Source organism: Pan troglodytes, chromosome 20, assembly GCF_028858775.2.
Source record: "Pan troglodytes isolate AG18354 chromosome 20, NHGRI_mPanTro3-v2.0_pri, whole genome shotgun sequence".
Taxonomy (NCBI): Eukaryota; Metazoa; Chordata; class Mammalia; order Primates; family Hominidae; genus Pan; species Pan troglodytes.
This window is the reverse complement of record NC_072418.2, coordinates 21,866,565-21,894,221: the sequence shown is the minus strand read 5'-3', so window position 1 is coordinate 21,894,221 and position 27,657 is coordinate 21,866,565. Positions and strand designations below refer to the sequence as shown.

Sequence of the window (27,657 nt, the reverse complement as noted above, 5' to 3'; positions counted from 1 at the left end):
CTTGTCTATATCCTCCCCAAGAAATGGTCACTCCCTGGGGACAGAGCAAAGTCAGCCTTGATTGCTGCTGTGCTGTGTCAATATTCCTGGAATGGTGCCCGGCACATAGCAGGTGCTCAGTAAATATTTGGTGAATGAATGAATGAATGAATGAAGTGAATGTATGAATTAACAAGTGAATTGACAGATTTCATGCATTAAGAAGCAGTCAGGGCTTGCATTAATGAACACAGCTTTGGAAAGATGATGTCTTGAAAACCAGGGGAGGGATGCGATGCCCTGGCAAAAGGGCTACAAGTGCCACCCCTGCCCACCCTCCAGGCAGGTGGCCCCCTCCCCAGAGCCCCTACTATTAATGAAGCTGTGTTCCTCCGATGAGTGGACGCTGGTCAGGTGGCCGGAGCGGCGGCGGCAGTCCCTCTCGGCATCTTCCCATGCCCTCCGGTGGGCAAAATAGCGATAACAGTGGCCCTGGAACTTGTGCCAGCCACGGTCACAGCCCTCGGTGTCTGGGAGATGGGATAGGAGCGTGAGGGGGGGCTGGCCTTGGCCCAAGGCCTACCAGCCATGAGCACAGCCAGCCCACCAGAGAGAGGGCCCAATCCAAGGTCACTGCGGGGCGAGATCACCCCTTTCCCCATGCCTGGCCCCTCCTCCTGAGGCTCTGCTCTCCCAACCCTTTCACCTCCCATATTGACTTCTTTTTTTTATTTTTATTTTTGGACAGGGTCTCACTCCGTCGCCCAGGCTGGCGTGCAATGGCGCAATCTCGGCTCACTGCTACCTCCGCCTCCCATACTCAAGCAATCCTCCCATCTCAGCCTCCTGAGTAGCTGGGATCACAGGCGTGCGCCACCACGCCCAGCTAATTTTGTATTTTTAGTAGAGATAGGGTTTCACCATGTTGGTCAGGTTGGTCTCAAACTCCTGGCCTCAAGTGATCTGCCCGCCTCAGCCTCCCAAAATGCTGGAATTACAGACGTGAGCCACCACACTGGCCAAATCTTAATGTCTTTTCTTTGTTTCTGGAAGAGATTTAACTGGGAGATCATTCCCTGACACCCCCTCTCATTCCAATGCTGAAGGCTCCTTCTCTGATGTCGGGGCCACACCCTTCGTATGGACATGGGAGCTCAGACATTTCTCCACAGAAGACATACAAATGGCCAACAAGCACATGAAAAGATGCTCATTGTCAATGTCAAAACCACCATGAGATATCACTTCACACCCACTAGGATGGAGATATATATATATATATATATATATATATATATATATATATAATTTTTTTTTTTTTTTGAGATGGAGTCTGGCTCTGTCGCCCAGGCTGGAGTGTAATGGTGCGATCTTGGCTCACTGTAGACACCACCTCCCAGGTTCAAGCAATTCTCCTGCCTCAGCCTCCCAAGTACCTGGGATTACAGGCATGTGTCGCCATGCCTGCTAATTTTTGTATTTTTAGTAGAGATGGGGTTTCTCCATGTTGGCCAGGATGGTCTTGATCTCCTGACATGATCAGCCTGCCTTGGCCTCCCAAAGTGCTGGGATAACATATAATTTTTTTTTTTTAAAGGAAAAGTAGGCTGAGGATGGTGGTTCATGCCTGTAATCCCAGTATTTTTGGAGGTCGAGGCTGGTGCATCACTTGAGGCCAGGAGTTCAAGACCAGCCTGGCCCCATCTCTACTAAACTTCAAAAAAAAAAAAAATTGAGGCACGTGTGGTGGTAGGTGCCTATAGTCCCAGATACTGGGGAGATTGAGGCACAAGAATCACTTGAACTGGGAGGTGGAGGTTGTAGTGAGCCAAGATCATACCACTGCACTCCAGCCTAGGTGACAGAGTGAGACCCTGTCTCAAAAAATAAAAAGAAAAAGAAATTAAAAAAATAAAAATTAGCCAGGCATGGTGGCACAAACCTGTAGTTCCAGCTACTGGGTAGGCTGAAGCAAGAGAATCGCTTGAGCCTGGGAGTTCAAGGTGACAGTGAACTATGATTGTACCACTGTACTTTCCAGCCTGGGCACAGAGTGAGAACCTGTTTCAGAAAAAAAAAAAGGCCAAGCACAGTGGCTCATGTCTGTAATTCCAGCACTTTGGGAGGCTGAGGCAGGAGGATCACATGAACCCAGGAGTTTGAGAGCAGCCTGGGCAACATGGCAAAACCCCATCTCTACAAAAAAAAAGTAAATTAAACCTAGAGTTACCATATGACCCAGCAATTCCACTCCTGAGAGTATACACCAAAAAGAGTAGAGGGAAAAAAAAGAATGGCAAATAGTTATTCAAACAAAAGCACATACAAGAATATATTCACAGCAGCACTATTGACCTTAGCCTCTGGAGGAAACAACCCAAATATCCATCAAACCATGAATGGATAAACAAAATGTGATATAGCCATACAATGGAATACTACTCAGCCATGAAAAGGAATGAAACACTGATTCATATTACAATACAGGTGAACCTTGAAAACATGCCAAGTGAAAGAAGCCAGACACAAAAGACACATATTTTGAGATTCCATTCATATGAAATGTCTAGAACAGGCAAATCCACAGAGACAGAAAGCAGATTAGTGGTTGCCAGGGACTGGGGAATGGGAATAGGGAGTGACCACCTAGTGGGCACAGAGTTTCCTTCTGGGGTGTTGAAAAAGTTCTGGAACTAGACAGAGGTGATGGCTGTACAACATTGTGATTGTACAGAATGCCACTGAAATGTACACTTTAAAATGGTTAATTTGGCTGGGCTCAGTGGCTGTAATCCCAGTAGTTTGGGAGGCTGATGTGGACAGATTGCCTGAGCTCAGGAGTTCAAGACCAGTCTGGGCAACATGGTGAAACCTTGTCTCTACAAAAAATACAAAAATTAGCCAGGCATGGTGGTGTGTGCCTGTAGTCCCAGCCTACTGGGGAGGCTAAGGAGGGAGGATCACTTGAGCTTGGGAGGTCAAAGCTGCAATGAGCCAAGATCGCACCACTGCACTCCAGCCTGGGTGCCAGGGTGAGACCCTGTCTCAAAAAATAAAATAAATTTAGCTGGGCGTGGTGGCGTGTGCCTGTAATCCCAGCTACTTGGGAGGCTGAGGTAGGAGAATCACTTGGACCAGGGAGTTGGAGGTTGCAGTGAGCTGAGATTGTGCCACTACATTCCAGCCTGGTGACAGAGCGAGACTCTGTCTCAAAAAAATAAAATAAAATAAAATAGGGCAGGCGCAGTGGCACATGCCTGTAATTCCAGCACTTTGGGATGCCGAGGTGGGTGGATCACCTGAGGTCAGGAGTTCAAGACCAGCCTGGCCAACATAGCAAAACCCCATCTCTACTAAAAAATACAAAAATTAGCCAGGCGTGGTGGCGGGCGCCTGTAATCCCAGCTACTTGGGAGGCTGAGGCAGGGAAAATTGCTTGAAACTGGGAGGTGGGGGTTGCAGTGAGCTGAGACGGCACCACTGCACTCCAGCCTGGGTGACAGAGCAAGACTCCATCTCAAAAAAATAATAAAATAAAGTAAAATGGTTAATTCTATGTTACGCACAGTTTGTCTAAAAGAATAATTTATCTTGTGTCAGGCTCACAGCCATGGAACTGGAGGCAGGGACCTGGAGTATGTGGGGAAGCCTGTGGCTGGGCACCCAACCCCACTCTTGGTACTGTTTCTGGTGTTGCAATAGAAACTCACCTTTCTCACAAAAGCTGCCCCCATAGCTGGGGAGGCAAAGGCAGACAAAGCCATTGACCTCATCAATACAGGTGCCTCCATTCTCACAGGGGCTGCAGAGGCAGTCATCAATGTCTGGTAGAGAGGGGAAGAGACTGAGTTAGAGGTCAGCTTCCCCTTGGCTCTGAGCCCCCACAGGAAACTAAGCAGAAGATGGGGTCATGGTCCTACCGTCCATCCTGGACCTAAGTGCAGCAGTCACAGTCTGCACAGATGGCCCAATGACTCTGCAGGCAAGGGGGTGGAACCTCATACAATTAACATAAATTAGCATTAATGAGAGCAGATGCCACTGGGACAGCTGAGAGCCAGGATGTGCAGACTGTTCTACCTGACTCTAGAGAAGCGAAGGTTATACTCTCAAAAACAGGCTCATAGAATGCTGAAGCTGGAGTCTCTTTTAGGCATTTGCAAAGACTTGCACAGAGTCACAAAGCTGTTTGTGGGTAAAGCTAGATATTCATTGAGCTCCTCTTCTACTGGTCCATGTGTAGACAGTGCTTGAGGCATGTATGGCACTGGGCAAGTCACTTCCCCTCCTTGAAACTCAGCTTACTTTTTTTGAAAATGGTAATAATAATGGGCTCCTACTCAAGGATGATTGTGAGTAGGGAAGCAATAGAAGAGCTCAAGAAATTATATCATTTATATTTATTGTTATAATTCTGTAATCAGTCATGTGGTTGTGAAGGTTGTGAAGTCAAGATGACACATAGAGCTCAAAAAATTATGTCATTTATATTTGTTGTTGTAATTTCATAATTGGTAGTATTTCTTGTGTTGGGCTTTGAAGCTAGCACCCAACAGTTCTGGTGGCAGTGCTTATACCTCCCACCGACCCAGGAAAGGGCAGGATCTCCAAAGGGCCTTTGCAGGGAGGAGTCTCAGACATATAATTCCTTTGTCTTTTCCTTCCCACCTCTGACTGGTAGTAATGGGAGACAGCACACCAGAGATGAAAGCTCAGCTGTTTGATTCTGGTTCCACTAACTGGGCTGATTTAGCTGAATGCAAGGAGTGGGGTTTGGGAATGGAGCATCTGAAACCAGCTTTTTGTGATCTCTGAATTCTGAGGGCATGGCTGCTGGAGTACAACCCAAGGCTCTGGAGTCAAACAAATTCAGATTCAGATCCTGAGTCTGGGGTACTCACCAATCTCACAGTTCTCCCCAGCGAAGCCCTGATCACAGCTACAGCCATACATGGTGCCATTGGCATTACATGTCCCTCCATGAAGACAAGGGTTGTTCTCACAGGGATCTGAGTGCACTGCAGGATGGATGGGTAGTGTGGGGAAGAGTCAGGCCACAGATCTTTTGCCTTCCTGGAATCAAGACCCCAGGCCCCCAAACCACTCTAATCAAACCCTCTCTATGGAGCCCTCTTTATAACTTCCCCAACCAGCGGTCACCAACTCCCTCCCATATGACCCCTGTTACGAGGAGTTTACTGCTTCCAGAAACTGCCCCAAAGCATCTGGGGACTTTCCTGCCTGTAGCAAAGTCCTTCCTCAGACTGAACTGGAATGGGGCTCCCAGAGACCAGGGCTTCCCGAAGGACCTCGTAGAATGTCTTCTCCCAGAACATGGGCTTCAGTGTCCTCCCTGACTTCAATGTCCTTCCCCTCCTTTGGGCACACCCTGCTCATCACTGTGCTTCTCATGAATTGGGGCACAGGAGTGGACATAGGTTCTAGCCTGGGTGACAGACTGAAAAAAAAAATCCTCATCCTGCTCCAGCCAACCGAGATCCTGTCAGGGCAGCATCTGACCATTCCACTGCCCAGTGGAATTAAATTTTTTGAAAAATTAAATTAAAAAAAAAGAGGCCAGGTGCCATGGCTCATGCCTGTAATCCTAGCACTTTGGGAGGCCAAGGCAGGTGGATCACCTGAGGTCAGGAGTTCGAGACCAGCCTGGCCAACATGGTGAAACCCCATCTCTACTAAAAATACAAAAAATTAGCTGGGTATGGTGGCAGGAACCTGTAATCCCAGCTACTCGGGAGGCTGAGGCAGGAGAATCCCTTGAATGCCGAAGGCGGAGGTTGCAGTGAGCTGAGATCGCGCCACTGCACTCCAGCCTGGGTGACAGAGTGAGACTCCATCTCAAAAAAAAAAAAAAAAAGAATGAAATGCTTCATTTTTTGCACAGGGGCTGTGCTAAGCTTCTCTATATTGTTCTAATTATAGCATATGTGCTGCTGAAGCGAGCACTACTTTACTTTTTTTATTAGAACAATCGTTTCTTGTCTGTATCTTTCCCTAGAGCACTGGTGTTCCATATGGCAGCCACATATAGATATTCACGCTTAAATCAATTAAAGTGAAATAAAAGTAAAAACGTCGTCCCTCAGTTGTCCTAGCCATTTTTCAAATTAGCGTGGATAGAGAACATTTCCATCCCTGGGAAAGTTCTAGCATGTTGCTCTAGGACGTCAGTTTTCAGAGGAGAGGGGATTTGGTTTCAACATATGGTCTGGGACAGAACAGGCACTCAGTAATTGCTTGCTAACGGAATGAAGGTAGCAGCTGGCCCTCCTGCGGTAGCTGAGGCCTGTCCCTGGGGTGGCCCCATGGATGGCAAACGGGCTTGTGGATGGCAGGGCCTGTGGCTGGACGACGGCCCTGCACGTGTGTGCACACGCACAAGGCTGCCAGGCGGCGGGACACATGAGCCCCGCCAGGTGCCCCGTGCTGCTGACACCTGCCCACGGACTGGCGGTGACTCAGTCACTCGCTGCTACTGCATTTATTTTTGGCTTCATTAGCATTTCTTCTGCAAGCGGCGGGTGGGTAGCTGCCTGGGTCTCCCCAGCACTGCCCGCCAATCTCCATCCTGCTGTGGTTGGCTTCACTGTGGAGCCCAGGATCCAGAAAAGTCCAAGACAGACCCAGCCTCAGCCCAGGTGCAGCTCCAACCCCCGTTTCCTTAGTGTTCCTATGTGGTCGCCCTCCCACCTCTCTGACTGCCCCTTCTCTATTTCTTTGGGCATTGAGCTTCTTCCCCTCTGATCATCTTTCCAGGGTTGATCCCCACCTAGCCCGTCTCTTCTCTCCTCACCACCACCCTAAGATTAATTATTTTTTTTTTTGAGATGGAGTCTTGCTCTGTCCCCTAGGCTGGAGTGCAGTTGCATGATCATAGCTCACTGCAGCCGCAACCTCCCAGGGTCAAGCGGTCCTCCCACCTCAGCACCCCTGAGTAGCTGGGACCACAGGTACGCACCATGCCCGGCTAATTTTAAAATTTGTTTTGTAGAGACGGGGTCTCACTATGTTGCCAAGGCTGGTCTCCAATTCCTGGGCTCAAGTGATCCTCCGTCTCAGCCTCCCAAAGTGCTGGAATTACAGGTGTGAGCCATCATGCCCAGCCTCATGTACTTTTTTATGCCAATGAGCTAAGCATTTCGCAGCCTAGTGGCTGAGACAGAAGCTCTGTTTTCTGGCCAGGTGCGGTGGCTCACGCCTGTAATCCCAGCACTTCGGGAGGCTGAGGCAGGCAGATCACTTGAGTCAGGAGCTTGAGACCAACCTGGTCAACATGGTGAAACACCATCTCTACTAAAAGTATAAAAATTAGCCAGACATGGTGTTGCACGCCTACAATCCCAGCTACTCAGGAGGCTGAGGCACGAAAATCACTTGAACCTGGGAGGCGGAGGTTGCAGTGACCTGAGATCACCACTGTACTCCAGCCTGGGCGACGGAGAAAGACTCTCTCTCAAAAAAAAAAAAAAAAAAAGAAAAGAAACCCTGTGTTCAGATGACCTGGATTCAAACCCCAGCCTTGACGCTCCCTTAGTTGCATGGCTGCACAAGGCACTTCACCTCTCTGTGTCTGTCTCCCTATCTGCAAAGTAAGGATCACACTGGAGCTTTTCCCATAAGGACATTAAAAGGATTAACCAAGATAACTCCAGTAAAGTGCTTTGAATAAGCCAAGCACACTGGCAGTAACCCATAAATGTCAGCCTTTATCGATACGGGGTGGGGCAGTTGGCCTGCCTCCTGGACATCTAAGAAAAAAAGATCTGCCCGGCGCTATGGCTCACGTCTGTAATCCCAACACTTTGGGAGGCCAAGGCAAGAGGATAACTTGAGCCCAGGAGTTCGAGACCAGCCTGGATAACATAGGGAGACCCCATCTCTACGCGCACACACACACACACACACACACACACACACACACACACACAGCCGGGTGTGGTGGTTGCATGCCTGTAGTCCAAGCTACTGGAGAGGCTGATGTGGGAGGATCACTTGAGCCTGGGTGCAATGAGCTATGATTGCACCACTGCACTCCAGCCTGAACAACTGACCAAGACCCTGTCTGGAAAAAAAAAAAAAAAAAGATCCCACCCCAACACAGCCCAGAAGTGACAGGCTGGATGATGAAATCTGCATCAGCTATTTCCATCATCATGACACTCTGCCTTCAAAAAAACGGGCACCAGCTTGGGCAACATGGCAAAACCCTGGCTATAAAAAATACAAAAATTAGCCAGGCCTGTTGGTGCACACCTGGTCCCAGCTGCTTGGGAGCCTGAGGCAGAAGGATCACCTGAGCCTGGGGAAGTCAAGGCTGCAGTGAGCCACGATCTTGCCACTGCACTCAAGCCTAGGTGACAGAGTGAGACCCTTTCTAAAAAAAAAAAAAAAATTTGGGGGTGGGGGGGTGCGGTAGTTAAACATCAATGGTGTTAATAAAAGTGTGCAACTCGACTGGGTGCTATGGCTCACAGTTGTAATCCCAGCAATTTGGGAGGCCAAGGCAGGTGGATCACCTGAGGTCAGGAGTTCGAGACCAGCCTGGCCAACATGGTGAAGCCCTGTCTCTACTAAAAATACAAAAATTAGCCAGGCGTGGTGGCAGGAGCCTATAATCCCAGCTACTCAGAAGGTTGAGGCAGGAGAATCACTTGAACCTGGGAGGCGGAGGTTGCAGTGCGCCGAGATCGCACCACTGCACTCCAGGCTGGATGACAGAGTGATACTCAGTCTCAAAAAACAAACAAACAAAAAAAGTGTGCAACTCAGAAAAAAAGACTTATTAATTAGCTGCTTGTTTTGTTTTGTTAGTTTGATTTCATGCAGGGTCTCGCGGTGGAACTATCATAGCTCACTGCAGCCTGGCTAATTTCTTTTTATTTTTAGTAGAGATGGGGTCTTGCTGTGTTGGCCAGCCTGGTCTTAACTCTTGAGCTCAAGAGATTCTCCCACCTCAGCCTCCCAAAGGGCTAGGATGACAGGCATGAGCCATCATACGCAGCCTCTTTTTTGTTTGTTTGTTTCTAAATTTCATTTGGCCAAAAAACTCAGCTTAATTTGGCAGAACCTAAGAAGGGCTGGAATTTGCAGGCTGAGCTGAGGCTGACCTGGCCCCAGGGAGAACAGGGCAGCCGATTTCTATGGACGCTGCTGGCCACAGAGTAGCTAAGACTCAGGCTGACTTGGGCTCCAATTGAGGTTTGACCACTGATTAGCCAAGCGGCGTTTTACCTCCCTGAGCCTCGGTTTGCTATCTGTAGAATGGGGGTGATTCTCGCCCCTTGCATGCCTCCCCAGCACCCACTTTCCCTGTGGCTTGAGGTACCCCACGAGTCAAATCGCTGAATTCCAGCTCCCATTCACATTTGTCCAGGAAACCCTCCCTGCCACGCCTCCTCCCTCTGGTCTCGCCTGGGAGGCGTCTGTGTCCTGCTCTGTCTTCCCCAGACTCGGGGAATCCTGGAAAGCCAGTCCCTGGGCATCACACCACTGTCCAGCTCAAAGCAGATGTAGACATGGCTTGTAACTGAACTCATTCCCCAAATCAGACTCTACTCAATGCCTCGCCACTCCCACATTTTGTTTTTGTTTTTGTTTTTGACAGAGTCTCACTCTGTCACCCAGGCTGGAAGTGCAGTGGTACAATCTCAGCTCACTGCAACCTCCGCCTCCCGGGTTCAAGCGATTCTTATGCCTCAGCTTCCCCAGTAGCTGGGATTACAGATGTGTGCCACCACACCTGGCTAATTTTTATATTTCTAGTAGAGACGGAGTTTTGCCACGTTGGCCAGGCTGGTCTTGAACTCCTGACCTCAAGTGATCTGCCAGCCTCGGCCTCCCAAAGTGCTGGGATTACAGGCATGAGGCACCATGCCCGGCCACTCACTACTCTCACATTTTGTTCATTGGGATGTATGCTCTGTGCCCAAAATTGATCAAGCGCTACTTCATCTCCTGACCTTTGCCAGTGCTCGTTCCTCTGCCAGGAATGTCCTTTCTGAAATTCAACTCCACCCGATAAGCTCCTACCTCCAGCGTCATGCCCCACTAGAAAGCTTCCAGATCCCCAGGGACAACCATTCCTCCCTGCTCTGGGATCCCCCAGCCCCTGCTCCCCAAGCCCTGACCATGGAGAGCTGGACAGAGCCCTGGGACTTTGTACTCACCCTCCTCCGCACCTGCTTTCATAGGGGTCCCTGGCAGGGCTGGCTCCTCTCCACTTGCCACCTCCTCCCAGAAGCTCTCTACACCCGGGCTCCCTGCCAGGACCTCCAGTTCGAAGTCCTCTATGCCCAGGGTGACAGGCAGCAGGGTGCTGGAGGGGTCCCACGGTACCGTAGGCTCCCCTGAGGAAACTGAGGCAGACTCGCCCACACTGGCTGCAGTCGGTGTCCCAGGAGGAACAGCCGGTTTCCCTAGGGGACTGCTCTGATGCGGAGGCACTGAAGCTCCTGATGTTCCCTGGGTCTCCACCTGATCCTCTGGCTCTGGGTGGGGTTGGGAGCTTGAGGAGCCCAGTGTAGACATGGCTGGAACTCCAACCTTGTCCCCCTGCTCCAGGGTCGTGAGGGGCGTCACAATGCTTGTATCCAGGGCCACCTGAGGGCTCAAGGTGGTGCTTTCGGCTTCTTCAAACACTTGGGATCCAGGTTCCCAAATTCCACTAGCATCACTGGGGGCCAGCGTGACTGTGGAATCCATGGGATTCACAGTGGGTCCTTCATCTGTAGCAACCCAAGGCTCCAAACTTGGGGTGACTTTAGGTACCAAGAAGACTCCAGGGCTCCCCAGGGGCGCAGATGGGGAACTTGCACCCAGCCCTTTGCTGTACACTGAGGGCCAGGGGTCCTGCACCTCATCTACAGTGGCCTGCAAGCCAGAAGTGGGGCTTTCTGCTGTGTCCAAGACCCCAGACTCAGACCCCGAGATACCCCTGAGGCCCGTTGGCTCAGTGGCAGTCTCAGTGGGGACAAAACCTACAGCCACATTCCTGTTTACAGAAGGCCATGGGCTGGAGCTGGAGTGCTCAGCTTTGTTGACCTGAGCAGGGCTGGTCTCCCCAGTTTCTCTGAAGTCTGCCCCGGGGGACTCAGGTGTTGTGGGCATGGCCTCTCCACCCTGTCCTGTTGGGGTCAAAGAGAGAGGCAGGGAATACACCTTGGTCTCTGCAGCAGGGGAGGGTGGAGGCGTGGTGGTGGCCTCACCATGTGCCTCAACTCTATTGGCCTCGGTGGAGATGGGGGTGGGGTGTGGTAGCATCCACTCTTTGGGACCACGCAGCATGGCCATCATAGGGAGATCTGGGGAGGTGGCCACAGGGAATGCCTCCCAGGGGGCAGGGCTGGGAGCTGAGACAGTGGCCTCCAAGGGGGACCAAAACAGGTCTGGGGTGGCTGGCCTGGCACTGGGGCCCTCGGCTTTCTCTAGCTCCAGGACAGGGGCCCTGCTGTGGCCTGAGATGCTGGGTGGGACCATGGTAGGGGGCCACAGCCAGGGCTCTGGGGAGCTCTTGCCACCAGCGGAACCTGCAACAACATCAAGGCAATCATTACAATGATCTCTCAGCAGCCCCTTTGGTTGGACTCCAGGCCCAAGGGAGAGGGGGCTTCTGGGGCCAGAGGACCCAGCTGGGATTTGGAGCTTCCTCCCTCAACCTGAGTGTAGCCATGGCTACCTCTCTACCCTCACCTCCAGATCCCCAGGTAGGTCCCGCCTCCCCCAGAGCAACTCACCAGCTCCAGGCATATCCACCTCATTGGTCAGATCAGCCCAGGGGCTCCGGCTCTGGCCACTGCCCAACATCTCTGTGACTGCCATGGCCAACGGAGGCTCCATTTGGTTCCCTGCAGCCTCTGAGGTGGGGGGCTGGGCGCTGGCCTCCATCCCCCCTTGCAGCCCCGGCTCCGGTTCCTGCTGCTGGAAGTAGCGCCCATTCAACCCTTTGAAGCGCCCCCTTCTCCTAGGCATAGGGTCAGTTGGGGCCACCTCCGTGTGTGAACTTGCTGCAGTACCTGCCCCCATGTCGCTAGGGCTGGGGGCCACCGTGCTTAGCCACACTTCCCCAGTGGGCCATGAGGCCAGCATGGGGTCCCCAGGGGTAGGGCTGAGGGTCTGTTGAGACTCCTGCTTCTCCTCCAAAATCAGGGGTTCTTCTTCCCCACTGGACACCAGAGGCTCCTGGAAGTCAGGGGTGACCACCTCTTCCTCCTCCAGGGTGGGCTCCAGTTCTCTAACTGGGGGCCCCTCTGCTGACAGAATCTCCCCCTCATCCCCAGAGGATGGGGTCTCTAGGTCTCCATGTTGTGACGTGGGGTGATGAGCTGTGGGAGAAAGCAGAAGAGGTTGTGTTAGGCCCAGGGGTTGCCTGGGAAGTTTTGCTTGAAGTCTACCCACTTTGCAGCATGCTGCAGCACAAGCCTTCTGTGTACCTCTGTCTCTCCTAAGTAGTTTCTGAGATTCCCCCAGCCTGGGAGAGGGAAGTGCAAAATTTTCACCTCCACTGTTCAGGCTGGAGACCACCTGAGCCACTGTCAGGGTCAGAGTCAACTGGCTGCAGTGAGGACTCAAGAGAATTTGGGCCAGGCGCGGTGGCTCACGTCCGTAATCCCAGCACTTTGGGAGGCCAAGGTGGGTGGATCACTTGAGGTCAGGAGTTCAAGACCAGCCTGGACAACATGGTGAAACCCCGTCTCTACTAAAAATACAAAAATTAGCTGGGCATGGTGGCACATTCCTGTAGTCCCAGCTACTCCGAAGGCTGAGGCAGGAGACTTGCTTGAACAAGAGAGGTGGAGGTTGCAGTGAGCTGAGATCACACCACTGCACTCCAGCCTGGGTGACAGAGTGAGACTCTGTCTCAAAAGAAAAAAAAAAAAAAAGACAATTTGGCTCATGGGCAAAGCTCAGGTAGTGTCCAACTCTCATGAACTTGGGTCTGCCTGTTGAGGGGTTCAACTCAACCTTGGTGACGGATCCTCCCCTGGTACAGGTGGTGCCCCGTGGGCATGGTATGCCCATGCCAGGACTGGGGCAGCTTACTTAGAGGACATGACTCCTTGGGGTTGATGCTTGCAGCTTCCAAAGCTGTCCCCACTGCCCCCCAACAAGGGCGAGTGTCATCCCTGCTCCCACATCCGGTGTGGTGCCCAGAGGTGGCCAATTGAGGCATTATCTCTTCCACGGGGGTGTTTCTGCGTATGGGCGTGGCTCTAGGTAGAGTATGCCCCACCTAGGGGCTTGTCTTCCAAGGTTATGGGGCCTCCGGACCTCAGGAGATACAGCCCACCCAGCAAAGGTGACTCCCCACCAGAGTGGCCTCCTCTGGAGCCCTGTTCTTTACCCAGGACGGGGCTCCTAGGGAAAGACTTGTCGTAACGGGTGTGGCCTTCACCCGGGGGCGTGGCCCTCACCCAGGGACGTGGCCCTCACCCAGGGACGTGGCTTATCACAAAGCGAGCTTCCATGTGTCTCTCCCTTGGCCTGGCGAGGCTTTCAGGGACGTGGCCTTCGCCAAAGTGAAAGCCCTGGGGGCACGGCCACCAGGGGACGCACGCACCTCGGAAGCAGTAGGCGTCGAAGCGCTCGGCGGGTGAGGGGAAGCCGGTCCGGTTAGCGAAGCGGTAGACGGTGCGCACGCCCGGGGCTGGGCCCCCGCAGCGCCGGCGCGGCGTCTGGATCGGGTAGCGCACGCTGCCGTCGGCCAGCCAGCCCGGGTCGCACTGGTCCAGGCCCTCATGCCAGGCCAGGTGCAGCTGTCCCACCGAGGCCAGCGCGGCACCCTGGCGGCGGCACTGTGCACGCGCGCCGGCCAGTGTCAGGCGGCGGGCCGGGCCCACGTAGAAGACCTCGCCTGCGGGAGGGGCGGGTGGAGGTCAGGGGGGCTGGGGAACCCTCCCCTGGAGCCCAGGAAGTGGGTCCAACTCCAAATAGTTCCGACCTGGACGTGTTAGGGTGCTGGTTAGAAGAGGCGGTGACAACCGCAGCTGTGCGTCCAGCTCCGGGATCATCCTTGTCCTTACCTCTCATGCAGAGCTAAGCCTCTTTTTACAAATGGAGTAACTCAGGCCCATGGGCAAGTCGGGCTTCAGAGAGAGGGAGGGGCTCGGTGAAGGGGGCTCACAGAGGAGGAAGGGGATAGGGACAGGGAGGCAGGCAGGGGACAGGGGATTAGAGAGGGAAAGAGGATCAGAGAGAGGAAGGGGGCAAAGGGAGGGAGGGGGACTCAGGGAGGCATGGAAAGCTCAGAAAATGAGTGGAATCATGTCTTGGTTGCAGGTTTAGGGAGGTATAAGACAGGGGAGTTGCATAAGGACCCCGGAGGATGGGAGTTGGGGAGAATAATAGATACTCAAAGAGAGGCAAAGGGGCCGGGTCCTGCCAGTCCCAGACTTACCCCCCAGCTCCCGGGCAAAGCAATACACATCGTAGAGTTCCTGTGGGTTGCGCCTCCCATAGCTCCGAACCCCTGGAAGGCTGCTACGGTCGCCATAGCAACCAGGACGGGACTGGGTGATAGGATACCTGACAACACAAGGGAAGGGTCCCTCTCAGATGTGTGCTCCTGGACCGCCCAAGGAACCTCCTTCCCCATGAGCTAGTCTTCATCTCCCTGCCCTGTGTATCCCCCTCACCGAACAGTGCGGTCAGAGAGCCAGCCAGCATCACAGTTGTCAAAGCCATCCTCAAAGGCAGCCTGTAGATGCCGAGGGGCTGCAATGATGGCTGAGCTGAGACGGCAGGCCTCCTGGGCCTCAGCGAAGGTCAGTGCATAGCGGTCCCGGGCTGATCGGTAGTGGAACACAACACCTGTGGGGGAACATCCAGGATGGGGGGACAGTTGACTTATGCTGGAATCTTCAAGAACAGACCTACCTCTTGCAGAATGACTCCCCACCCCTGTCTGATAATAATAGACCTAGCGCCAGGCACAGTGTGGGTCGAGGGTGGGGAGCAAGATCCATATGCCCCCATTTTACAGATGAGGAAACTGATAACAATGGCCATAAAGGGTTACAAGTTAGCAAATATTTACAATGTGAAAAGCGTTTACGGCCGGTCAGGCATGTTGGCTCACTTCTGTAATCCTAGCACTTTGGGAGGCCAAGGTGGGCGGATCACTTTAGGTCAGGAGTTCGAGACCAGCCTGGCTAACATGGTGAAACCCTGTCTCTACTAAAAATACAAAAAATAGCTGGGCATGGTGGCATGCGTCTGTAATCCCAGCTACTAGGGCGGCTGAGGCAGGAGAATCGCTTGAACCCAGGAGGCAGAGGTTGCGGTGAGCCGGGATTGAGCCACTGCACTCCAGCCTGGGAGACAGAACAAGACTCCATCTCAAAAAAACTAAAACATTAAAAAAAAGAAAAGCATTTATAAGCATTATCTTATTGAACTCTTACAACAAATCTGATTGTTCCAGAGGAGGAAACTTAGGGTCAGAAAGGTTGAGGGACAGGTCCAGGCCCACGCAGCAAATAAGAAACAGAACCAGAATTCAAATTCAGAGAGATCTGACTCCAAAGATAGCACTCTTCATGCCCAGGGTTAGGCCCTGGAGGTGGCAGGAGGTGTGGAGAAGGCTGACAGAGAGTTTCTGCCTTTTAGGAATTAGGTGCATGCGCTGATAGGGAAGCACAGGCAGCAATGGGAGACCAAATGTGGTTCTTTTTTATTTATTTATTTTTATTTTATTTATTTTATTTTGTTTATTTTTTGAGACAGAATCTCACTCTGTCGCCAGGCTGCAGTGCAGTGGCACGATCTCAGCTCACTGCAAGCTCCGCCTCCCGGGTTCACACCATTCTCCTGCCTCAGCCTCCCAAGTAGCTGGGACTACAGGCGCCTGCCATCATGCCCAGCTAATTTTTTTGTATTTTTAGTAGAGATGGGGTTTCACTATGTTAGCCAGGATGGTCTTGATCTCCTGACCTCGTGATCCGCCCACCTCAGCCTCCCAAAGTGCTGGGATTACAGGCGTGAGCCACCGCGCCCGGCCCAAATGTGGTTCTTGCCTGGCCTGGAAATGTGGTCCTGGAAGGCTTCCTGGAGGAGGTGACATGTAAGCCAGGATGTGAAGCCCTGGTAACAGGCTCACTGTGATTCAAATTCTGATTTAGGGATGAAAGAAATGGCTGAACAAGACAATGAAATGAAACACTTTGCTCTGTCTTATCCAACTGAGAGCCCTGTGTCCTCAGCATTGGACCAGTACAGTGTAGGTGCTCAATAAATGTTTGGCTGAATGTCCGGGCATAGCAGCTCACGCCTGTAATCCCAGCACTTTGGAAGACCGAGGCAGGCAGATCGCTTGAGGCTGAGTTGGAAACCAGCCTGGCCAATGTGGTGAAACCCTGTCTCTACTAAAAATACAAAAATTAGCCAGGTGTGGTTGTGTGCACCTGTAATCCCAGCTACTCCAGAGGCTGAAGCAGGAGAATCGCTTGAACCCACGAGGCAGAGGTGCAGTGAGCCAAGATCACACCACTGAACTCCAGCCTGGGTGACAGAGTGAGACTCTGTCTCAAACAACAACAAAAAGAGTTTGGCTGAATGAATAAAATTGAAGTTACCTAGATGTGGAATTCACTTGCCTCACCACCAATCAGTTTGTTGTTGTTGTTGTTGTTGTTGTTAGCTTTTATCAATTTTCAGAAATGAGGCCTCTGAAAGGGGATGACTGGTTGACTCCATAAACTATGTGGTAAGACACTGTGTCCCCAGTTCCCAGTTTGGGGGCATGCAGGTTAAGCCCCAAGACAGGAATCAGGGACTTGCCCAAGGTCAATGTAAGTTAAGGGAAACAGGTTTCCCAGCAGGAGTCCACAGGATGTTTGCTGTACAATAATCCATTCACTGAGTCATTTATTGAGCATCTACTGTGTGCCAAACCCTGTTCTTTATTTTTAGTTTTTGACTATTTATTTATTTATTTATTTGAGTCAGGGTCTCCCTCTGTCACCCAGGCTGAAGTGCAGTGGTGCGATCTCAGCTCACTGCAGCTTCCAACCTTCCAGACTTAAGCGATCCTCCCACCTCAGCCTCCTGACAAGCTGAGACTACAGGCGCACACTAGCATGCCCTGCTAATATTTTTTTAAAAATTTTGTAGAGACGGGGTCTCACCATCTTGCTCAGACTGGTCTTGAACTCCTGGGCTCAAGCAATCCTCCTGCCTTAGTCTTTCAAAATGCTGAGATTAGAGGTGTGAGCCGCCACATCTGGCTTATTTAGTTGTATTATTATTATTATTATTTTTAAGACGGAGTTTCGCTCTTGTTGCCCAGGCTGGAGTGCAATAGCACGATCTCGGCTCACCTCAACCTCCACCTCCTGGGTTCAAGCGATTCTCCTGCCTCAGCCTCCCGAGTAGCTGGGGTTACAGGAATGTGCCACCATGCCCGGCTAATTTTTGTATTTTTAGTGGAGAAGGGGTTTCACCATCTTGGCCAGGCTGGTCTCGAACTCCTGACCTCATGATTCGCTGGTCTCGAACTCCTGACCTTATGATCCACCCGCCTCGACCTCCCAAAATGCTGGGATTACAGGCGTGAGCCACTGCGCCCAGCCATATTATTATTATTTTTGAGACAGGTTCTTGCTCTGTTGCCCAGGCTGGAGTGCAGTGGCATGATCAAGGCTCGCTGCAGCCTCGATCTCTTGGGACTCAAGCAATCCTCCTACCTCAGCCTCCTGAGTAGCTAAGACTACAGGAACACACCATCATGCCTGGCTAATGTTTTGGAATTTGGAATTTTGTATAGACAAGGTCTCACTATGTTGCCCAGGCTGGTCTCAAACTCCTGAGCTTAAGTGATTCTCCTGCCTTGGTCTCCCAAAGTGCTGGGATTACAGACATGAGCCACTGGGCCCCCATCCCCGTTTTTTGTTTTTTGTTTTTTTGTTTGTTTTTGTTTTTTTAATAGAGACAGGGTCTTGCTATGTTGCCCAGGCTGGTCTTGAATTCCTGGCTCAAGTGACCCTTCCTCTTCAGCCTCCCAAAGTGCTGAAACTACAGGTGTGCACTACCACACGCAGCTCAACAAGAAGAATTTAATAAAGGAATTGGTTGCCGGGTGCGGTGGCTCACACCTGGTAATCCCAGCACTTTGGGAGGCCGAGGTGGGCAGATCACGAGGTCAGGAGATCAAGACCATCCTGGCTAACACGGTGAAACCCCGTCTCTACTAAAAATACAAAAAATTAGCCAGGCACTGTGGCGGGCGCCTGTAGTCCCAGCTACTCAGGAGGCTGAGGCAGGAGAATGGCGTGAACCCGGGAGGCAGAGCTGGCGGTGAGCTGAGATCATGCCACTGCACTCCAGCCTGGGAGACAGAGCGAGACTCCCATCTCAAAAAAAAAAAAAAGAATTGGCTAAACAGGTATTTGAGAATTGTTCTTGCTTAATATTTAATACACATCTTAAATTAACTTACTTTTAAAAAATTGCCTCACTTAGAAAAAAACTTAAGTTTATTTTACAAGGAATTTTTTATTTCTATTTTAAATAGAAAGCCAGTATCCTTTGTCTTACATAAAATCAGATAACCATAAAATTGACTCCAAGTAAAATCCTGCCTAGACGGAGGATGCAGTGAGCTTAGACAGCACCACTGCACTCCAGCCTGGGCAACAAGAGTGAGACTCCATCTCAAAACAAACAAACAAAAATCCTGCCTAGATATTGTGGCCCCCAGAAGTCTGAGCTGGAGACTCCTCTCTCATAGCTAAAAAAGAGAGGTGTTAAAGACAAGATAGTACCCATACCGATACAGACTTTTTTTTTCTTTTGAGGCAGAGTCTCGCTGTGTGGCCCAGGCTGGAGTGCAGTGGCTCAATTTCAGCTCACTGCAACCTCCACCTTCTGGGTTCAAGCAGTTCTCCTGCCTCAGCCTCCCAAGTAGCTGGGATCACAGGCATGCATCACCATGCCTGGCTAATTTTTTTTTTTTTTTTAAAGACAGGGTTTCACCATGTTGGCCACACTGGTCTCAAACTCCTGACCTCAACTGATCCACACGCCTCGGCCTCCCAAAGTGCTCGGATTATAGGCACCATAAAGACTTTAGGACTTTATCAGAAGAATTCAAAGGGAATCCCGGTTCAGAGAGTGATTTCTTTCCTTTTTTTTTTTTTTTTTTTTTGTGACAGGGTCTCCCTCTGTCATCCAGGCTGGAGTGGAGTAGCCTCAACCTCCCAGTCTCAAGTGATCCTCCCACCTATGCCTCCCAAGTAGCTGGACTACAGGCATGTGCCACCATGCCTGGCTAATTTTTGTATTTTCTGTGGAGACGAGGTTTCACCATGTTACCCAGGCTGGTCTCGAACTCCTGTGCTCAAGCAATCCACCCGCCTTGGCCTGCCAAAGTGCTGGGATTACAGGCATGAGACACCAGGCCAGGTCTCAGGGAGTGATTTCTAAGGTGACATTCAGTGGGTGGGCTCCAGGCTCAGCCCTCCCTCTCCCCGGCCCCCGGCCCCTCCTTTGCCCCCAACTGACCTGTCACCTCCAAGGGCACCAGGTCCTGCTCATCCTCGATGCCCCTCACCACCTGGCAGCGGTACAGCCCAGAGTCGCTGGCCCTCAGCGGCCCCAGAAGTAGCGTGGCGTTGGCTCGGCGCCGGGGGTAGGAAGGCAGTGACACTCGTCCCTGCCAGCTTTTGGCCACCTTCACGACATTGTCCTTGGCCACCAGGATGGGCAAGTCCTGTCGCTGGCCCGACGCAGTCCGCACCTTGGTCCACTTTATCCGAGGGGCATCTCGGGCTGCACTTGGCTGTGGCTGCAGGGTAAAGAGACAGGGCAGGGCCACCAGCTCCGCCAGCGCAGCCTGCACTGACCCAGACCCCAGCTTCTGCATGTGGAGCCCCCTTTCGCTGGCATCGGCGATATCCTGTGTGCCTGGGTTGGAGAAGGTGGAGAGAGGGCCTGATTCAGAGGCAAGAACCAAGCAGGGACTGCTATTTCCCTCTTTTAAAAAATTTTTTAAAAGGGCTGAGCCAGAATTTGAACCTAGGGCCACTTGACCTCAGAATCCAAGCAGTGGCTGGACGCGATAGCTCATGCCTGTAACCCCAGCACTTTGAGAGACCGAGGCGGGCAAATCACCTGAGGTCAGGAATTTGAAACCAGCCTGACCAACATGGAGAAACCCTGTCTTTACTAAAAATACAAAATTAGCTGGGTGTGGTGGCACATGCCTGTAATCCCAGCTACTCAGGAGGCTGAGGCAGGAGAATCGCTTGAACCCGGGAGGCAGAGGTTGCGGTGAGCCAAGGTCGCACCATTGCACTCCAGCCTGGGCAACAAGAGCGAAACTCCATCTCAAAAAAAAACACAAAAAACTATTTTTAGAGATTGAGTCTCACTCTATCGCCCAGGGTAGAATGCAGTGACACGATCATGATTCACTGCAGCCTCAAGCTCCTAGACTCAAGCAATCCTCCCACCTCAGCCTCCCGAAAGTGCTGGGATTATAGGTATGAGCCACTGTGCCCAGCCCCTTATTATTATTATTCTTTTATTTATTTATACTTTTGAGATGGAGTCTCGCTCCATCTCCCAGGCTGGAGTGCAGTGGCATGATCTCAGCTCACTGCAACCTCTGCCTCCTAAGTTCAAGCAATTCTCCTGCCTCAGCCTCCCCAGTAGCTGGGATTACAGGTGCGTGCCACCACGCCTGGCTAATTTTTGCATTTTTAGTAGAGATGGGTTTCACCATGTTGGCCAGGCTGGTCTCCAATTCCTGACCTCAACTGATCCACCTACCTTGGCCTCCCACAGTTCTGGGATTATAGGGGTGAGCCACTACACCCAGCCTTATTATTATTTTTTTGAGTCTGACTCTGTCACCCAGGCTGGAGTGGAGTGGCATGATCTCGGCTCACTGCAACCTTCGCCTCCCAGGTTCAAGCGATTCTCATGCCTCAGCTTCCCGAGAAGATGGGATTACAGGCATGTGCCACCACACCTGGCTAATTTTTGTATTTTCTGTAGAGACGGAGTTTCACCATGTTAGGCAGGCTAGCCTGGAACCCCTGACCTCAAGTGATCTGCCTGCCTCAGCCTCCCAAAGTGCTAGAATTATAGGCATAAACCACTGTGCCTAGCCCCTCACTTTATTTTTATAAGGACAGGGATTTCACTCCAGTGCCACTGATTCACTGTATGGCCCCGGGAGAGGCATTTTCCTTCCCTGAGCCCCAGTTTTTCCGAAAGGTAAAGCAAGAGACAGCTAATGAAAAGGAAATGGTGTTTGCAGAGTACCATCTTTATAACAGGCACTTTATAGCAATCAGCTCATTTGATTTTCATAACCATCTGCAGCGTAGCAATGTCTCATTCTCTTTGGGGGGAGTTGAGGAAACTGAAGTTCAGAGAGATAATTATACTTGCCTAAGGTCACAGACCAAATCTGTGAGGGATTTCTAAAACCTGGGCTCTTGACCACCAGTAGAGGGACACAGACCTTTATTTCCATCGCTCCACCCTTGGCAGACATCACTAATCAATCTCTGCACTATTCTCATTTCTTTCTTTCTTTCTCTCCAGTTCATCTGAGCAAAACGATGAGAGGCGGGAATCTCCAGCTTCTGCTGACAATGACTAAAAATAACCTCTTAGGTATCTTGTTCGCTTTTGACTGTTCAAAGACCTTTTAAAATCTATTCTCATTTTATTCTCTAGCCCATGCCAGGAGACCAGCAGGAGAAGGCTCTGGAATTCAAAAGCTGCCCCATCTTGTCCATCCCCCAGACCCCAATCTCTCCCTCCCCACAAACCAACTCACCCTGTTCCCCAGCCACAAAGAGCAGCATCTGCAGCATCAAAAGGCCCAAGGCCCAGACAAACGGGGCCCCCATCCTGGATCTGGAACAAAATGGAGAGGGAGGGAGGAGTGAGCCACAGCCCAACCCTCCCAGATATTCAGCATTGCAGGACCAAACTCCCCCACTCTACAGATCAGGAAACCAGGGCTCAGAGAGACCAGTGTGTTATTCTAGGTCACAGAAGGAGCCAGCAAAGGGCTGAGCCAGAATTCGAACCCAGGGCCACCTGACCTCAGAATCCAAGCAGTGGCTGGATGCGGTGGCTCACGCCTATAGTTCCAGCACTTTGGGAGGCTGAGGTGGGAGGACTGCTTGAGGCCAGAAGCTTGAGACCAGCCTGGGCAACATAGTGAGATCTTACCTCTATTTAAAAAATTAGCAGCCAGGCGTGGTGGCTCACGCCTGTAATCCTAGCACTTTGGGAGGCCGAGGAGGGTGGATCACGAGGTCAGGGGTTCGAGACCAGCCTGACCAACATGGTGAAACCCCGTCTCTACTAAAAATACAAAAATTAGCTGGGCGTGGTGGCAGGCGCCTGTAATCCCAGCTACTCAGGAGGCTGAGGCAGGAGAATTACTTGAACCCGGGAGGTGGAGGTTGCAGTGAGCCGAGATCACGCCACTGCACTCCAGCCTGGGCGACAGGGTGAGACTCTGTCTCAAAAAAAAAAAAAAAATTATCTGGGCTTGGTGGCGCACACCTGTGGTCCCAGCTACGCAGGAGGCTGAGGTGGGAGGATTGCTTGAGCCCAGGAGTTAAGGCTGCAGTGAGCTATGATTCCACCACCACACTCCAGCCTGGGTGACAGCGCGAGACTGAAAACAAAACACAACACAACACAACAACAAAAAACAATCCAAGCAATGAAGTCTGTGGTCAGAAGCCTGGGTGCTGGTAGTGAATCAAATCTGGAATTGGCTCACTGTTCCTTTTGTGTGATCTTGGGCAAGTTGCTTACCTTCTCTGTGCCTTACTTTCTTTGTGGGTCAGATGGGGATAACATCAGGTAGTTGAAAGGAATGGATGAGTCAATATATATAAAATGCTTAGAACTGTCTCATGCAGTAAGGGGTACATTTTAGCTGCTGCTATTATTATTACTGACCTTAACACAGCCAAGACTGAAATACCATTTTTCAAGTCAGCCTCCTCCATCAGACTGGCGGCTCCTAGAGGGCAGCAGTCTGTCCCAGTCCTCCCAGAATCCTCAGTCCAGGCAGCAGGCTGGCCTCTAAGCCATCCTTTAATCTGGGTTTGCTGGCTGACACGATTCGCAGCTTCAATTCCAGGATGTGGTTGTCACCAAGATTCTATTCTTGGTTTCTGGGATTTTGGAGGAGCCGCCAACTCCCAGCTGGAGGAAGGGGCTCACCCCTGCCCACCCATCCTCCTCCTGACTTCACACAGCTCAACAAAGATACTTCTTAGGCCCACAGAGAAACTTCAGTTGTGGGTCCATTTCCCTATAGGGGCTAGGACCCATAGGGATAAAGTGGACAATTATTAAGCGCCTACTGTGAGCAAAGCCCATGCCAGTCGTTGGGACACAGCAGTGCATTTCCTGACTTCACATTGTTCCAGAGACTAGGAATCCTGGGGAGGTGGTCCCTCCCCAAAACCTCCCACTCCTGCGAACCCTGGTCACCAGGGCTTAGGAGGTGGGCGCAGATGGAAAATTAGAACATCATCTGCAAACCCAATCCTTGCTCCCCGCCCCCATAAGAAATTATCCCTGAGGAAGGGGTGTGAATGGAGTCCAGAAGGGGAGGCTGTATGTGACAGCTGTCCCTTTCCCCAGTTCTCCTTCCCAGCTCCCAGAGTCCCCTGCTGGGAGGCCGGCCTGGGACCTGTCCGTGGTGCTGAACTCTGAGGCGGCAACGCAGCGGCAAAGCCCACCTAGTCCACCCCTGCCTCCTGCCTGCTAACATGATGCCTCAGGGACCAGAGAGGGCTAGAGGTTTGCCTCAGGCTGCACAGCAGGGTAGAGGTCAAAGCCAGACCCTGGACCGGTGCTCTCAACTACCAACTTGTAAACCTCAGCAACCTCTGCCTTCACCAGGCTGTTCTCATTTCTTCCCCTTGGAACCCTGAGCAAGTGTGGGGTCCCCTCATGGCTGTTCCAGGCCTGGCCAGGTATTAGAGAGAGACAGGACTCCGGGTTGCACCTGCCCCCAGCAGGGCCTTATGAGAGGACAAGGCCAGAGAATTCTCTCTCTTTCTCTCTCTCTCTCTCTCACACACACACACACACACACACACACACACACCCCGTTAACAGGTCAGACTACATCCAGATAGCCCTGCTTCTAATCCGGGACAAGCTGCTTCAATCTCTCTGTGCCTCAGTTTCCCCACCTGTAAAATGGAGATTATCCAGCAAGTACCACCTGCAGCTACTGTGAGGATGAAATGACCTAAGACTTGCAAAGTCCTAGAAATGTTAAATTTAAAAACAGCTCTTTAGACACAAAGCCTCATGTATACGCTAAAAATATACTGAGGTTGCCCGACATGGTGACAGACACAGTTTCAGGTGCACACCCCCCACACACACCCTCCCACTCCCTTCCACTCGCACCCTCACACACCCACACCCTTCTCTTAAAATACCTCCTCCCCAGGGCGGCCAGAGATGAGCATTTACACAGCTGTCTGGGGCCCGTGCCCTCATGAATAATGTACAAGCCTCATGCATATGCAAGCAGGGGCCTGCGGGGTGCTGGAGGAGGGGCAGCTCGGATCCATGTGAATGTGTGTGAGAGAGAGAGTGTGTGTGAGTGTGTGTGTAAGTGTGTGTGTGTCCCCTCCTTCACTTCACCCCCACCTCAAGTCTCCGTTAGCACTGAGTGAAGGTGAGTTTGCCAATGGGCATTTGTGAGTGTTTGTGACTGGGTGTGTGTCCGGGGTGTTGTGTCCTGGCAAGGGGGTGAAGGCGGTTGTGCCATGTGGTGGGTGCATGTTGTGTGTGTGAGCCTGCAGCAGCTCCGTGCACCGGGTGGAGCACATGGGACCTAGTGTGATCTGTGGATGTGTGTGAGTCTGAGTGACCCTCAGCAGGGGGCTGTGCGCACATGTGTGTGTTTCTGACCTGAGAGTCAGGGTGTATTAGTGTGCATGGGTGTGAATGTGGAACTCCGTGGAGGAGAAAGGGAGATGGGCTCAGTCATCATCCCAGGCTTCCCCTTGGGGATTTCAACCCCTGCTCAAGCTTTCCCTGTTAGCACCCCAACTCTGAACACAGACCACGTCCCACACCCCCGTGCCGAGGGTGCACGCTGCCAACCGCCCCTCCAGATACACAAGCGGGACACACACAGCCACGCACCCCAGACACAGACCCCGGGGAAACACACACTCACACAGATTCACAGTGACATTAACAAAGAGAGACAATATGGGCACTTACAAGACAGGCGGCGTGTCTTCTGCACAAAGACACACACCCACAGTCTCGGGCCCCCCCCCCCCAACATAAACCCCTTGATGAACGGAACAGCATCAGACATAGCTCCTCACTCACACGGCGATGCCAGCCCCTGGCACAAACCGAGATGGATAAATGTGGCCTTGGTGACCGATGGACACCCATCATTTTGCCACATGGTGATGTGGCCCTCGGCACAAGTTTTCTGACAAAAGACAACCACAGTCACATCAGACTCACAGGGGACCCTAGAACCCCTGGGCATACTCCCCCTCCCTGCCTGTCTGGGGCGGACACACACACAAAACCCCCATATCCTTGAGGGGGAACTTTGATTTCAGAATGTCCATCAGCTATTGCGACGGCTGGGTTCTGGGGTCCCACAGTGCACCCACCCCTTCCTGCCTGCCCTGCCCCCACGTCCCCCGCTGGGGCCCAGAGCCAACCCTCTCCCTGGCCTGGCTGTTTCTCATTGATGCTGCCTGAGAGGAACAAAGCCCCACGCGTAGGGATGGGGGTCGCTCCTGCCCAGACAGGGCCCTTACTTCCCAGCCCCTTACTTCCCAGCCCCTGTGCCCCCAAACCAAGCCAGCGCTTCCACATGTGTCCATATGGACAGGTGGAACTAAAGGGGGTGGGGGTAGGGGTCTGTGTCATGCTGTAAGGACGTGGGAGGCTGTGAAGGTGCTGGGGGACAGCCCCCCCTCTGAGCTGGTATCCCTCACAGGTCCTGGGGATCCATAGCGGGGGGGTCTAGGGGACCCCCACCCAACATTCACCTGGGACACCCAGTGTGTTCCCTGGGATAAGGGACAACACCTCAACCCAAGGTCTAAGGGAATAACGGGGAACCACGTTGGGATGGGGACCCCCAGGACCTCCTCCCTGAGTCAGAACGTGGTGACCGGACCTGACCCAAAAGGACAGGGAGATGGCAGGGAGCCCCTTCCCCATGGCCGTTCGCTCTCAGCGCAGATACCCTTCCATTGGGCACAGGGTGATCTGGGGGCCCCCTCCCCACTGCAGTCCGGCCCGGAATCCTCCATTCAACCGCAAATTGGGAATCCCCACTTAAAATCCTGGGGTGTCTCGGCTGAGATACGGGGGTGCCCTGTTCCAGAGTCCCCCATTCGGCATCTGGGTGTCCTCTTCTTCCCTCCAAACTCCGGGGGCCCCTCCCCTAGCCCTGTTTCCCATTGCTCCCTCCTCAACCCTGAGACCCACCCCCAGCCCGGCCCCCTCCCCACCGGGGGGTAGTCTCCGGATTCCGCGGACAACCTTCCTCCCCAAATGTCTGTTCACCTGACATTCCCAAGCCCCCTCCCAGTTTGCGCTCCCTCCTCAACCTAGGGCTCCCCTCCCCCGCTTCAGCCCCCTCCCCATTCTGGGGACTTCTCCCTGGTCTCAGGTCCTCTCCCTAATCCCGAGCTCTGTCTCTAATCCCGAAGTCTTCTCCCGCAACACGGCCCCCTCACGGATCCCCCACCTGGCTCCTAGCTCGGACGCATCCCGGGGCGGCCGCCGGGCACAAAGGACGCTGCGCTCCGGCTCAGCCAGCTCCGCGCCGGGTCCAGCCCCTGCGCCCTGCGCTCCGCTCGCCCCAGCGCCGCCTCAGTGCTTATAAAGGGGCCGCGAGGGCTCTCTGCGCATGCGCCCCCGCCAGCCCGAGGCCTCTGGCTGCGCGAGGGAGGGGGCTCCCCTGCCTAAAATCCCCACCCCGCCCATTTTTTGGACACTCACCGCACCCAGGAGAAGACGGCACCCACCGACTCTCCTCCCATTCTCTTTGCCCCAGGAACCGCGTTAAACGTCCCCATTATGCCCCAGGATGAGGCCGTCCCATTTTACAGGTGGGGAAACTGAGCCCCAAGGAGGCAAAGTCGCTTCCCAAGGTCACGCACAGAGACAGAGCTGGGATTCGAACCTCGCCCTGCCTGATTCTCCAGGACTCATGTTCAAAGCAGTTTTGGCTACAATTACTGGTTTACCCCATTTACAGAGAGGAAACTGAGGCACGGACGAGACGGGGAGACTCCTTGTTCACACAGCTGGTAAGAGGCACGCAGGGTGGGAGTCCAGGTGTGTGACACCCCCGAGCTGTTTCCAGCAACTACAGCCAGATTGTATCATTCATTCATTCACCTTTGTCTGATCAGCATTTATGGAGCACACTCTATGGACTGGGTACTGCTGTTGACACATGAATAATTTTGCTTTATGCAGAGGCATAGGCATGTCCCTGCCATGAGACATGAGACCCCAATCTTTTTTTTTTTTTCAGACGGAGTCTTGCTCCGTCACCCAGGCTGGAGTACAGTGGCACGATGTTGGCTCACTGCAACCTCCACCTCCCAGGTTCAAGCGATTCTCCTGCCTCAGCCTCCTGAATAGCTGGGATTACAGGCACCTGCC

The 27,657-nt window shown here is 52.5% G+C and overlaps 1 protein-coding gene and 1 non-coding gene across 6 annotated transcripts in view; both read right to left on the bottom strand.

Annotated features, from left to right (window-relative positions):
• Positions 1-26,838, bottom strand: part of NCAN (neurocan) — a 40,348-nt gene extending 13,510 nt beyond the window's left edge. The window contains exons 1-11 of one of the 5 annotated variants that reach the window (XM_009435041.5): positions 26,732-26,838; positions 21,782-21,861; positions 19,492-19,893; positions 14,628-14,802; positions 14,390-14,517; positions 13,553-13,846; positions 11,730-12,317; positions 10,164-11,522; positions 4,881-4,997; positions 3,690-3,803; positions 351-509 (exon numbers count right to left, since the gene is read on the bottom strand). In XM_009435041.5, the coding sequence (XP_009433316.3) occupies positions 351-509; positions 3,690-3,803; positions 4,881-4,997; positions 10,164-11,522; positions 11,730-12,317; positions 13,553-13,846; positions 14,390-14,517; positions 14,628-14,802; positions 19,492-19,893; positions 21,782-21,854 (3,409 nt within the window). In that variant the 5' untranslated portion in view covers positions 21,855-21,861; positions 26,732-26,838. 5 annotated transcript variants of the gene reach the window in all.
• LOC112206479 (U6 spliceosomal RNA) lies at positions 5,840-5,943 on the bottom strand. The gene has a single exon (XR_002940842.1). It is a non-coding gene; the product is annotated as a U6 spliceosomal RNA (small nuclear RNA).
• Positions 26,839-27,657: the final 819 nt, after the last annotated feature.